Source organism: Nansenia antarctica (genome assembly GCF_963989245.1).
Source record: "Nansenia antarctica genome assembly, chromosome: 4".
Lineage (NCBI taxonomy): Eukaryota > Metazoa > Chordata > Actinopteri > Argentiniformes > Microstomatidae > Nansenia > Nansenia antarctica.
Window position 1 is genome coordinate 25,311,098 of NC_137689.1, and position 14,990 is coordinate 25,326,087.

At 43.2% G+C, this 14,990-nt stretch overlaps 1 protein-coding gene across 1 annotated transcript; it reads left to right on the plus strand.

Annotated features, from left to right (window-relative positions):
- Window positions 1-844: 844 nt before the first annotated feature.
- Window positions 845-14,064, plus strand: lrwd1 (leucine-rich repeats and WD repeat domain containing 1; the record flags this gene model as incomplete). The annotated part of the gene is made up of 15 exons (XM_080529286.1): window positions 845-924; window positions 1,269-1,503; window positions 1,779-1,898; window positions 2,106-2,252; window positions 2,516-2,611; window positions 2,884-3,252; window positions 3,916-4,033; window positions 4,319-4,428; window positions 4,675-4,885; window positions 9,477-9,549; window positions 9,808-9,948; window positions 10,092-10,195; window positions 12,645-12,806; window positions 13,093-13,202; window positions 13,915-14,064. 15 exons carry the CDS (start codon window positions 845-847, stop codon window positions 14,062-14,064), a joined length of 2,226 nt encoding a protein of 741 aa, XP_080385412.1.
- Between the last annotated feature and the right edge of the window lie 926 nt (window positions 14,065-14,990).

Consider the following 14,990-nt stretch of genomic DNA (forward strand, 5'->3'; position numbering starts at 1 on the left):
TCTATAATCGATGGGAAAACATACGTTTTTCAGAGTTTAGTCATAACAGATAGAGGAGAGGACGTATAACTCCGTTGCCACACTCAACATGGCGGTCATCACCTTACCTACCGGAAACAGCGTTCGTCACTATGACGCTTATCAAGTTTTTCCCCGCGAAAGTGACGGAATCTGCGAATTGGTAAGTACCGTCAGCAACAACCGCTATGTCCAAGTTGAATATCAAACAGCTTGCTATGTTCCACCGCATTGAATGACAAAAAGTCTCAAAAAGATGTCTTTAATTAAATGTTCCTCAAAAGTTTAACGGGTTGCCATGAAACATGTGTCACATGTCTAAATGTGACTTAAAGCTACCCCTGTCACGTTAGCCATGCAGCACAGCAGACACGGAAGAACGGCGTAGGGGGCTTAGAAATAGAATATATATGTAGCTAGGGGGCATAGATATATCATATCTATGGTAGGGGGTAGCTAGCGTACATGACCTGGCAACTGCTCTAATCTCCTTAGTTAGCGGGAAGGGAGTTGAAGCGTTTTATTTGGTTCTGTTCGTGGTTTCACCAAGTTTATAATGTAGCTCACCTGTGACTGGAACGATTTGAGCAACCCCACACTCTCCACTCAAGAATCGATACATTATCTGTACAACATCTGTCTGGATAGCTTCCCGTCCCAACAACTACCTCTGCGGGGGTTTAAATGGTCACTCATCACCTCCAGTTTCAATCGCCCTCCCGAGAACAATGCCTGTAGCTACGCCCCTGTCTCTGCGGGCAGACATAACTTACAAGCTACTCTCCTCAGTGTTCACTTTCACTCTTTGTTCCCACACAGGTCGGTCATGGAAAAATTAACAGAGAAACTTCTTCTGGAGAGATGTACTCCCAAAACGACCAAACTGGAACAAATTAAAACACTCAAGTAAGTCTGGGCTCTCTAGCTCCTTTCGCGTATACCAGGCCATGGCTTCAAAGCGAATGGAGTGAATCGCATTTACACAGATATACGTTAGGAATGTGACTGCGAGATGTTGTTCATCTATTAACATACTTGTCTCAAGCCTATGGTAAGAAACGTTCTTGACGTTGACTTCTGGGCTGAGCCTTTTATGTTGGAATGTAACAGTACTCTCTTGCCTACTATTTTATTATGTTGTGCTTGTAACATCATCCATTGTTTGACTGTATATTGGAAGCTAGATGGCAGCTTATCCCCATCCCATTGTTACAACAGCATTGACCCTTATTTTCTTCCTCCTCCTGCAGTCTTTCAAAGCTGGGTCTGAGGTGCCCGGACCTGCCTGTCCCCCTGCTCTCTCGCCTCCAAAACCTGGAACAGTTAGACCTGTCTGGGAACCGTCTGGAAGAAGTGCCCCGGGTGCTGTGCCTGCCCTCCCTGCGCACTCTGGACTTGAGCAACAACGACATGGAGGATGTCACCACCCTGGCCTCACTGACCAGCCTGGAGGAGCTGAAGATGGAGGACAACCTTTATATCACAGTAAGAGTCTACTGTGAACTATGTGTCCTCTCTCTCCCTCTGCCTACAGTCACTCTTGCCATGAATTGTGTTGTTCTAGCAATTATTTCCCCCCCTTTATCATTCCCCTTGTTATTTATCCATTATTCCATCTCAGTCTGTTTTTGTCATTCATCCCTTTGCTGATGTGTTTATATTATATGCATTTATAGGCCATTTCATACCTAATTGAATGTGTGTTTCTATTTTCACTCACATTGACTGACTACCTATTGGAACTTGTGTTTCTTTCTCAGGTGACTGACGACTATAAGCTGCTGATCCTACTGCCGAAGCTTAGGGTTTATAATGGGAAAGACATTAGCACCACAGCTAACCACATTCGCTACGTCAGCAGTGAGATCCTCAGGACCAGGGTATATGGGCCATCAATTGAATAAAAATGCCTGCGCATGCATTGTCTCGAACCTCTTCATAGCAACCAAATGTTCTCCTTTATGTGGTTTTTAACAAAACCAGATGGCCTACTGTGCAGCATTGGCCAAATTGGCACTTTGTCTTTGAACCCTCTCACTTTGCATTTGGCTTTCATTCATCACAATGATATTTTGGATGTTGTTTAGGTGGTGGCAGTGTGGGAGACCAACTTCAGTCTCCCTGACCCCCCCACAGCTGAAAAGCTGGCCACTGTGGAGAAGAAGTTTGTCAACGCAGCACGTCAGCAGGTCAAATACGGTCCCAGCTCACTGAGCGACTACACTAAATGGAGGGTAGGTCGTTGATGTGTACTCCTCATCCCTCTTGTCTCTGGAATGTGCTCAAATCCTTTTGACAACTGGTAGAATAAAAGTTGACCGGATTATTCTTTTTTAATTTAAAAAATAAAATAAAATAGGTATGATGTGGTGTATAATATGATTTGTTTCAAAATGTTTGCATCGTGATGCCAAAGGCACATTTCCATCCTCGGATGGACAATCAAGTTATACTCTTATTGTACAAATAACAATAATACTTTCTCACTGGTTTCTAGGTGGAGATGATAGCTAAGGAGTACCTACGCTCTCTGATGGAGCCAAATAAGGAGGACGGAGAGACAGAGGAGCCTGCTGACACCAAGGAGAACTGTGTAAGCTTCCAGCAGATATGCCACCATCACACAGTTTAGCCTTACAGACTGTGTTGCTGTTTTTTTGCTAAACATAAAATACAAGTGAGGGGGGTTTAGTTTCCAATCATTGTATATTTTCACCTACCGGTATCATTATCGATTTTCACATCTCTATTCATTCAATTAATCAATCAATCAATCAAACTTTATTTATATAGCACAAGTCATACATTGAAGATATCCACAATCTCTGCCACCCTCATTGACATGACTCTTGCTCCATTGTTCAGAGTGTATCAACCCCAACCAAGAGAAAACGCACTGCCTCAGCATCGGAATGCACCACGGCCAGCCCCCAGAGGAAAGCAAAAGCCAGCGCCTACACGCCCACCCTGGCTGAGGCCAGTCCTCGCAAGTCCAGCCGCCTGCACAGCAGCACCCCTCAGAAAGTAGACCGGACCACCACCGCTAGCCCCCGCAAGGCAGCAGCGCAGACCCCAGCCAGCCCTCTGAGGAGAGGCCAGAGAGAGCAGCAGCCCAAAGGGCTGGACGCCACGCCACAACCACAGGCTGAACGCAGCAGAACTCCTGCCAAATGTGCACGGGTACAGGGAGAAATCAACAGGAAACCCGGTCTAAAGATCTACTCCAAGTCTCAGGTAAGCCAACTAGCACTACCAGCTTACAGCTAGGGGGACCAGTGACGTCTGTGGCGTTTTGACCATTGACCGTTGATCTGTAAAACAACTGTCCCCCCCTACTTGTACATGGTCCTCTTATAGATCTGAAGGGATCGTCGAGGGTGAAGGGAGAGTTTTTGCCATAGTGCGCACATGCATCCAATCCTTTCAGACCTAGGGCTGCGTGCACTGGGTTGATTGTGGATTGGGATATATGTCGCCCTTGATGTAATCAGAAACAGAATCAGATTTTTTTTAATTGCCAAGTATATTTGCACATACAGGAAATTTACTTGGTGAGGTTGGTGCATAGAAAACAACAATAAACATATGTAAGCAAAACAGCAATATATAGGCTAAGCAAAAATAATTTTAAAAGACAATGGCAAAAGGGGCAATAGAACAATAATTATGTAAGCCGTAAAGTAAAACTAAAACTAATGAATAATCAGAAAGGTTTTAACTTCTCACCCATTTCTTGTTGATCCATTATTATTCATGACGTCTCTGAGAGTTGTGATGTCAGCGTGCTGCTTGATTGGCTGCTCATCAGGCAGTCGTTAGCTCCCCGTTGATGAACACAGGAACTATCACCCCCCTGTTCATCTCCCATATTATCACCTCATTAATTCACCCCCCCAGGAGCCAGTGAGTCTGAAGCCGGTCCACGTCCTGCAGTGCCACAGTAAACGGGACAGCCCTGACGACTTCAGCACCCAGCTGTGGGCCTGTGCCTTCCAGCCCCCGGCAGACAACAGTGGTACGACCCCCATCTACCCCCATCTGTGTGTTGGTGTATGTGTGTGTTTCTGCACGTGTGTGTGTGCATGTGTTTGTTGAGTATTGAGTGAAGGGTGGGAGTGAGTGAGGTATCCATCCCACCAAAAAAGAGACATTCTGTTATAATAATAATAATAATTTAAAGGGAATGAGAGCCGGGTGAGAACTTTGATCTCATATTGAAAACTGAAACCGTTTCGTGCTTCAGTAAAAATGCCAACAGGAGGTTCTCCGCTCCCTCTGCATTCTCTCCTCTTCTTTACAGCTGATGGTGGCGGAGGGACTCGTGTTGTGGCCACTTGTGGAGGAGAGTCGTTGTGTCTGATCGACTGTGAGACTGGACTGGTCATGAAGAAGTACAAAGTGTCCGGGGAGGTCAGTACCTCTTCTCTTGTGTACTACCAGTTCTAACCACCGGAGGGCGTATGTGCCATACTTGCATCATAACCTTCTTGCAACCTCTTACACAAATCAACTTCTACCTCTGCCCATTGTTATACTTTAATTTCCCCTTTGATCCGTGTGAATGTATTTTTTCTTATCCTCTCCCAAAAAAGTTTAGACAATTTTGACAATTTTGGAATCAAAATAGATGATGTAATAGATGATGTGATGTTTCAGGAGTTCTTCTCCCTGGCCTGGTCGACAGTGCTGATGTCCCAGGAAGGGGCCGGCTGCGTGCGGCCCTGCAGCATACTGGCGGCGGGGGGGAAGAGGGGCGTGGTGAAACTGCTCCACCCCAGAGCCAACATGGCGTACGGCGAGTTCCGGGCGAGCCGCAAATCCCTCTCCACCCTCCGCTTCAGCCCTCGCCAGGGCAACTTCCTCTACAGTGAGTGACCACTTCCTGCTCTTCCCTTTTTACAATGACTCACTACTAAAAACCTGTGTATAATGCACCAGAGTCTGGCTCTAGGCCCTAGCCATGCAAATGGGTTCCATACCTGCATGCTCCAACTCACCAGACACTCAAGTATCCACTGGTAGACTGTAAGTCACTATATAATAATAATAATAATAATACATTAGACTTATATAACGCTTTTCTAGACACTCAAAGGCGCTTTACAAACTGAAAAGATAGAGTAGTAAAATAAAAAGAAACAAAAAAATAGATAAAAGAAAGTATAGGCGTCTAATTACTTTTTAGATTACTAAATCTAAATCTAAGTGTCTTTATAGGACAATCTACTCTGTATACTGCAATTACACCTAGATTTCGGGCGGAGAAGCGGCGAACAAGCAACGCCAGCGTCCTCTCTCGACCGGCATTTTTGAAAAGCTCAAATTTGTATCAAGGTTTTATGAAAGTCCTTGGTTATAACTTTTTGATTACTAAATCTAAATGTCTTTGTAGGACAACCTACTCTATAACAAGCACATCAGCTAGAATCAGAATCAGCGTTTATTTCATCTTACTGTACAAGTATACAAGAGTAACATTCTTTGGCTTCGGTTACTCAACATTGACATTGCAGCATTCAGACACAAAATACACAATAATAATAGGGCTGCAACAACGAATCGATTAAATCGATAATAATCGATAATGAAATTCGTTGGCAACGAATTCCATTATCGATTCGTTGGGTCTTGTTCCATAACAGAACTTTTTTTTTTTTTTTTTTTTCGTTTTTCGTTTTTTTTTTCTTTTTCCTAGCACCAGGGGAGCCATTCCTCCCAAATGTCGTTGTTTCAACTTGTTTGGTACCTGTACTATAGCAATGACAATAAAGACCATTCATTCATTCATTCAAACCTACTTCCTGTGTCTTGCGGAGCTGTCTCGTGAGTAACGTGCAGTAGCGGAGTCCAACAGAGAGGCAGCAGCTGCGCGACATTAGCCTGCGTACTGCGTAGCCTGCCCTGAAGAAGAAGTGATCTCATCTCAATCAGTGCCAGGTGTGTCGCGGCGGTGTAAGTACCGGAGTTTTCGACCCGGCTCCATTTAAATCATGGCGGAGAAAACTACTCGAACGAAGACGTCCAAGGTGTGGGAGCACTTCACTTTAAAAGCTCCAGAAAAATGTGTTTGCTGCAACATATGCAAAACCGACCTTTCATGGCACGGGAGCACAACGGTGATGCGAGAACACCTCAAAAGAAAGCACGTGACAGTGATGGATGAAGACAGCTCAGCCTCAGCAGGGTAATTATATTACGTTGCGTTTTGAAGTGAGGATCGTTCGTTTCACTGGCACAGCTGTAGGCTGTTAGTTCTTATCGTTTATCTAATAGATTCTCCCTCTTAATGACCTATTGTATTTTTAGCTTGCTGCTATTCGCATTCTATGCCTTCAGCACCGGAGTATGCTCATAGTCACTTGTATTAGTATGGAGGAGACGCACTTGTGAGGTCTGGCGAAGCGTCAGCTAAATGACTAATGTAATGCGATAGCCAGTGAGTGTTTGCTCGCATTCATGAATTCAACATTGCATGCTATACAACAAACTAAAACAATGCATGCATTGAGTTTTAAAATATGCTATATTATGCATACGCATACTGTCTCATTTCAGAAAAAAACAACTCACTATGACTGGCTACTTGACTGGGAATAAAGCTCCATGCACACCACAGCAAGCAGCTTATTTGACACTATCTGTCCTCAAGATGATAGTGACTGACATGAGGCCACTATCAATGGTGGAAGATAACGGCTTCAGAGAAATGGTCAAGACCCTCCACCCTGGTTACACTCTACCCTCAAGGTAGGGTTTCTAACTTTTAACTTTTACATTTTCACATTTTTTCTCTGTAGCACTTTGAGATTTGTTTAGAATGTAAAGTGCATTACAAATACATTTATTATTATTATTATTATTTAGGACCCATTTTACCAAGCTGATGGAGAAGAAATATGAAGAGACATCCCAGGAAGTGAAGATTGCAATAAAGGCCAACAAAAGCAAAATTGCTCTCACCACTGATGTGTGGACAAGTGTAGCCACTGAAGCATACCTCGGCATCACATGTCATTACATCAAAGATGATTGGAAGATGGAGTCAATTTGCCTCACCACCATGCCACTGCATGACAGACACACTGCATCCAACATTGCAGAGTGGTTGGAGGAGGCAGTAACCACCAGGTTTGAAATTCCTCCTAGCAAAATCATCGCCATTGTGCATGACAATGGAGCCAATGTTGTGGCTGCAGCTAACATACTGGAGGAGAAGCATGGGTGGATGTCCGTACGGTGCACTGGCCATACCTTGCAACTCGTGATCAATTCTGCATTGAAGCACCCAAGCATTGACAAAGCTATTGGGGCTGCAAGGTGTCTGGTGGAGCATTTTAAAAGAAGCGAGCTAGCCTGCACTAAGCTAAGAGAGAAACAGCAACAAATGGCCGCACCTGAGCACAGGCTTGTCCAGGACATAAGCACAAGATGGAACAGCACGTTCTACATGATAAGCCGACTGCTTGAGCAAAGGTGGCCTGTCACAGCAACGCTGTCGGACTCATCTGTCACTCAGAGGGGCAAAAGGTACCTGGATTTGAAACCAGAACAGTGGAACCTGCTGGGAGAGCTTTCCACAGCCCTTGAGCCTTTTGAATGCGCCACAGTTTTCATGAGTGGGGAGAAGTACATCACCATCTCTGCAGTACCTCCACTTGTGAAGGGGTTGTTGAAGTCCACCCAGAGTGCAACCATCGAGTCAGCTCCGGTGCAGGCTTTCCAACGCACTGCTACAGAGCAGCTCCAACAGCGATGGCAGAGGGAGACTTCTTTCTCAGGCACGGCACCAAACACAGTGATCCTCTCCACTGCCCTGGACCCGAGGTTCAAGAGACTTAAGTTTTTAACACCTGAAGAAGTCCTGAATGTGCAAAGCAAAGTCCAAACACTGGCACTCTTAGTGAGAAGGGAGATGATGGATGAGAAGCAGCAGCAGCAGGAGCAGCATGACAGTCTCAGCGACCAAACCCTTGCCTCCTCCACCACCAGTTCTACTACAGCTGCTGAACCTAAAAATGTCTCTTTACTTGACTCACTCCTCGATTCTGAAAACAGCAGTGAAGAAGAGAGTAGAGAGCGGGAAAATGAAGATCTCACCAGCCAAGTGAAGAATGAAGTCCTCGCATACTTTGGAGAGAAATCCCTTGCCAAGGAACAAAGTCCATTACATTGGTGGAAGGCTAACCAGGATAGATATCCCACCTTGGCTATGCTAGCAAAGTCCTACTTATGCATCCCTGGCACCTCAACACCATCTGAGCGGCTTTTCTCCGCAGCAGGCAACATAGCTTCCAAGAAGAGAGCTAGTCTTAGCCAGGAGCATGTGGACATGCTAACCTTTCTGCATTGCAATGCAAAGTTCCTGTAGAAAGAGGAGAGTGGATTAGACAGACTTGAGGTTCAAGTTGTGCAGTTGAGACTGTTGAAATTGTTGGTTGAAAGCACTTTGAAAACCACTGAGACACAAGAACACTTTATTTTTATTTTTAAACTAGCATTTTCTTGTTCTAGCTAGAGTTCAACTACGTTCAACTACTTCTATTGAAACAATCTAGGTTGTTAAACCTATTTGATGTAGCAAAGCCTTTTTTATTTATATTTTTTATTTTTTATTTATTTTGCACATGTATATGTATAAAACAAATGTAAAAAAAAAAAATAAAAAAAAAAGTTTAAATAAAAAAAATTTTATCAAAAGAAATCTGTTCTTTTCATTTGTCCGATTAATCGATTAGTCAAAAAAATAATCGGTAGATTAATCGATAATTGAAATAATCGTTAGTTGCAGCCCTAAATAATAATAAGTAAAACTTCATTTATGAAGTAAAAAAGTGGTGGCTTTGCAATGCTGTGCTAGGTACGATGATATGAAATGCAATATAATACACTACAGTACGGTAGTAAGTTAGTCCAATGGTATAAGTAATCCAGTAGTGTGTAGCAGTTTTAATACTGTAATATGTTCATGTTTCATTTTCACCCCAAATCACCCCCACTGCATAATTATGACTACCTGCACACTACCTGATTACTTGAACTTGCTGTACTGCTCCATATCTGTACTACATTGCATTATCATATTACATTTTCATTATCATACTGCATTATCATATTACCGTATGATAGTGTATTTCATGTCATTTCACCCTGCACATCTTTTTGCACTACTGCTATTGCTATTATTGTTGCTATTGCTGCTCTTGTTGATTTTGTTTATTTTATTATTCATTTTGTATTCTGACATAATGCTACTGTCGAAGAGCCTGAACCCAAGAACTTTACTCTGTGTACCCGTACATTGATGTAATAAAAGATTCTGATTCTGATTTTTGTAGTGTGCGTGGGGCTGGTTAGGGTGTGGCAGACTTTCGTATTTTAAAAGTATATAAAAGTGTATTTGACTGTAATAATATATTGCAAACCCTTTCCTCAAACTCTTCTTCTCTGCTTTCCCCCAGCTGGGTCATACGACAACAAGATTGTGATGTGGGACATTGGTGGAGTGGACAAAGAATACAATTTCAAAGTCATGTGAGTTTGGCATAGTACCTAGGTGGCCTGTACCTCCACACTCCAGACAATTACTGCTGCTTATTGGGATCCTCCTCTGAAAACCGTTAAAAGAGAAGTTTATATGCATTCTGGTTAAAATATTGTGACTTAACAGTGTATTAAAGTGGTGACCCCAGTTTTCTCCAATAAGTTAAGAGTATAAAAGTCTGATGTGGAACAGGACTGTTCATGGCCCTTGTGTGAAGACCTTTTGTGCTCCCCCCTCTGTCCCACCAGCCAGCTTCTGGTGCTGGAGACCTCCTCCACGCCCCTGCACCTCTGTCTGCCCCCTGCCACCCCCGACACACACCTCCTGGCAGCGTGTGAGGAGGGGCTGCAATGCTACGACATCCAGCTTAATAAAAACACCATGAAGAGGTGAGTGCTCATCAGGATTGTGCGCACGTGTGTGTGTGTGTGTGTGTGTGTGTGAGCGAGCATGTGTGCGCATTAATGATTGGACTGCTGCCACATGGACCATGTGTCACTTTCCTTTTCTTTCCTTTTTTTTTTCTCCTCAGGTCAGCGGAAATGGAGATCACGTTCCCTGTTTACAAGAAGGAGGACAAGCACCATAACTACCACACTATCGACGGTTTGGGGTTTCTGACAGACGACATCGTAGGTGAGTGAAGTGCTTCTATTTGTGTTTGACATCAGGGACACTTTAGGCCATCTATTCTTGTCCGTTTTCAGGATGACCTGAATTTTGACTGATTATATCTCGCTATACATACACACACTCACCGAACACTTTATTAGGAACACTATGCTAATACTGGGTAGGGCCTCCCTTTACTCTCAAAACAGCCTCAATACTTGATCCTTTTTTTTGTTGTTGTTATGTCCCATCATCAAGTCCCCCTCATATTTTCATTTTTATTGTGACAGAGACAGTAGAGATTTGACAGGAAGGATGGGTGAGAGAGAGAGAAGGGATGACATGCAGGATATGTTCACGGCCGGAATCGAACCGGGAACCCTGCGGTTACATGGTCAGCGCTTAGTCCGCTACGCCACCTAAGCGCCATTGATTCTACAAGCAACAATACTCAGCAATGGGCTGTGGCATTCAAGCGATGATTGATTGGTATTAACATTTTTTTTTGCCAAAATGACATTGCAGGGAAATTATGACTGACTTTTATTTATTTCAAAAACTACAAAATACTGTATTTTCTTAAAGAATCCCTTTTCATTTATGAGGTAGGGTATAGGCCTAACTGCAAAACAAAAACAATGCAATGAATGCATATTTCCTTTTCTTTATAAAAACTTCAGAAGACCCATAATAAATTCATAAAAGAACCAAAATTCATAAAAGAACCAACATTTTTTTGTGACAAAGAATTATGTGCTGCAATCACTCTCACAGTAAAGTAAGAGTTGTAGAAATTATTGGAAACTCAAGACTGCCATTGAAAACTCACACTTTTATTTATCAAATGAGTTGCAAAATGAATAGAAAATAATAGTCAAGACATTGACAAGATTAGAAATAATTATTTTTATTTGAAATAATAATTTGGTCCTTCAAACTTTGCTTTCGTCAAAGAATGCTCCCTTTGCAGCAATTACAGCATTGCAGACCTTTGGCATTCTAGCTGTTAATTTGTTGAGGTAATCTGAAGAAATTTCACCCCACGCTTCCTGAAGCACCTCCCACAAGTTGGATTGGCTTGATGGGCACTTCTTGCGTACCATACGGTCAAGCTGCTCCCACAACAGCTCAATGGGGATGAGATCTGGTGACTCCGCTGGCCACTCCATTACAGACAGAATACTAACTGCCTGATTCTTCCCTAAATAGTTCTTGCATAATTTGGTGCTTTGGTTCATTGTCCTGTTGTAGGAGGAAATTGGCTCCAATCAAGCGCTGTCCACAGGGTATGGCATGGCGTTGCAAAATTGAGTGATAGCCTTCCTTATTCAAAATCCCTTTAACCTTGTACAAATCTCCCACTTTACCAGCACCAAAGCAGCCCCAGACCATCACATTACCTCCACCATGCTTGACAGATGGCGTCAGGCACTCTTCCAGCATCTTTTCACTTTTTCTGTGTCTCACAAATGTTCTTCTGTGTGATCCAAACACCTCAAACTTCGATTTGTCTGTCCATAACACTTTTTCCCAATCTTCCTCTGTCCAATGTCTGTGTTCTTTTGCCCATATTAATCTTTTCCTTTTATTGGCCAGTCTCAGATATGGCTTTTTCTTTGCCACTCTGCCTAGAAGGCCAGCATCCTGGAGTCGCCTCTTCACTGTAGACGTTGACACTGGCGTTTTGCGGGTACCATTTAATGAAGCTGCCAGTTCAGGACCTGTGAGGCGTCTGTTTCTCAAACTAGAGACTCTAATGTACTTGTCTTCTTGCTCAGTTGTGCACCGGGGCCTCCCACTTCTCTTTCTACTCTGGTTAGAGCCTGTTTGTGCTGTTCTCTGAAGGGAGTAGTACACACCGTTGTAGGAAATGTTCAGTTTCTTGGCAATTTCTCACATGGAATAGCCTTCATTTCTAAGAACAAGAATAGACTGTCGAGTTTCATATGAAAGTTCTCTTTTTCTGGCCATTTTGAGAGTATAATCGAACCCACAAATGTGATGCTCCAGATACTCAACTAGCTCAAAGGAAGGCCATTTGTATAGCTTCTCTAACCAGCAAAACTGTTTTCAGCTTTTCCAGGTTTTTCTAATCATCCATTAGCTTTTTAACACGATTAGCAAACACAATGTACCATTAGAACACTGGAGTGACGGTTGCTGGAAATGGGCCTCTATACACCTATGTAGACATTCCATTAAAAAACAGATGTTTGCAGCTAGAATAGTCATTTTCCACATTAACAATGTATAGAGTGTATTTCTGATTAATTTAATGTTATCTTCATTGAAAAAAACAGTGCTTTTCTTTCAAAAATAAGGGCATTTCTAAGTGACCCCAAACTTTTGAACGGTAGTGTACATGTTCTTTACAAGTGTATGTAAACTTTTGACCACAACTGTATATACAAACACACATACATCACCTTTCCCATGACTCATTGTCTCTCCCTTATCCCTCTCTCTCTGTCAGCCTCAAAGTGCCACATGCAGGGTGCTATCTACCTGTGGAGCTGGAGTGGTACACGTGCCCAGCACCCCAACAAGAAGAAGAAGGAGGTGTGTGCTGTGATCCTGGCTGAACTCCAGTGGTCCAGCACAGAGATCCCCTACCTGTCCCTCGCCACCTGCCCCAGTGAGTCTATTCAATTCAGTCAATGTATTGACCTTGATGAACTTGATTTCCAAATGTAAATATTGCCAAAGCAAGCAACATTATATAACAGGAGGGATCATTGAACCCTAAAAGTCAGCTGAGCGACAATTCAAGCAAAGTCCCAAATCCATTTGATAACACTTTGGTGTGTCTGTGATGTCATTGTTTTGTTTTGTGGTCAACATAACACCAGACATAACAGCCTGCTTTCAAAATTAAGAAATGTAAATTTCCTCTCAGCTCAGCTGTATGTGTTGTTCCTCAGGCGCAGGCTACGTAGTCTGTGGTGACGACAAAGGCAGACTGTGGACGTACCATGTGAGCGACGTGCTCCAGGCCGACTTCAAGAGTGGAAAACCCATCTCTGCCACAGAGGTGCGGGCTCCATTTTATCCATACTAGAACTACTTGTTTTCTAAAGTACTAGGCCCAGACGATAACAGTGTTTTAGATGTTAGCCTTGAATGCTCACATGTCATGATTTGTATTGTCTACTATACCTGTCAACATTGGGATTTGAAAATAAGGGATATTTTCCAGAAAATAAGGGATATCCCCCCCGCGTGCCCCCGGGCCATCCTCCCCCCCCACCATCCCATAGGATATCCCTTATATTTAAACAAGGGGATACACAGTCAATCATAACACATCACCAATAGGCAACCATAGGATACCCCTTACATTTAGAGATGGGGATACACAGTCAATCAACCACCTGCTTCAGTGCTACAAGAATCGGGTTAACTAGTTCCTAAATTAACTACGTGACTACAGGTGGTCAGAATCAGATACCTGCCTCCCATGGGAGGCAATCTTGGGAGGCAATTTGGAAGATCAGGGCATTCAAAGCAAGATATCTTGACTCAGAGGTCATTTTAAAACACTTTTTTACGTGTCGATTTTATGTGTCGATTTTTATGTGTCGAAAATCCACTGGATTACAGGGTAAAATTCGGCTTTTATGGTGTAGATTGGCCAGTATGTGGCAACCTCCAGCTTTTCTACCTGTGCATGATTCAGTCAATTCAGTAAAATGGTTACTGTTATTTGACTGTTTACTAATGAGCTGTTTGGGGGGGGGTTGCAGGTCCTGGCATGGCCGTCACCTGTAAGTACGGGGAAGGGCCCAGTGGAAGGGCCGTCTATCAACAGCGTGGCCATGGATCCTGATCTCAGATACCTGGTGGCCTTGAGTGACAAGAACATGGCCGTGGTGTGGAAGAGAGTGGAGTCGTAAGGACCAGGTCTGGTGTTGTGTTGACTCCGCTCTCTCCTAGCGACCCCTCACCCTCTCAACTTCCCTTGGACATCTGCAACAAGATGAAGAATTTGGACATTGACATTCATGGACATGAATACTGTGTGTATTCAAGTGTGGTGTGGGTCCTTTTCTTTTTTTTACCTTTTACAGAACTGACGCATAAAAAGTATTGTTGTCTGAAATGCTTTGGTGATGCCTGTATACAATATATGGAGGTAATTTAGTTTTTCTATTTTATTTCACTTTTACTGTTTTTATATTTAGTCTTCTTATGTTGGATAAGTATTTTTTTTCCTCATACAAAATGTGTTACACAGGATATTCTTGTTTATCTGTTGCCATTATTGATCAAAATGAGAAAATAAATCGTGATTTTGGTAGACAAGGACACTGGAATTGAAACACATTTGAGCCATTAAAAGAGCTCCATCATGGGGGCAAAAACGCTCTTTCTGATTATACTCTGGTCCCTCCTAGTCTGTTACAGCTACTTGAAAAAACAGCATCAGAGGTTCTATTGCCGATTTATTAAGTTTATAACGTCAGGTTATTATCACTTACAATACATCCTACATTTACAACTTACAACAACAGTAGTTGTTTCGCCATTTAATATGCGTTACCTAACTTGTTGCACATGAATGCGTAGCACGGATAAAACCGCCAATTCATTCTGTACAAACAAACCAAACCCATCCATGCATTTGCCACGGAAAAGAACATAGTGTCCCCACTGCTCATTGTTCTCCCACGCACCCACCCAGCTGCACGTACAGTAGACGGGGGGCGGGGCTTAGCCCCCTTCCTCCGCCTTGCCCTCCTGCGATTGGACAGACGGACGCGTCTTCTAACAAACACCGTTCCACACTGGTCAGTCTCGTATAAAGCTCTTTCTGTACCCT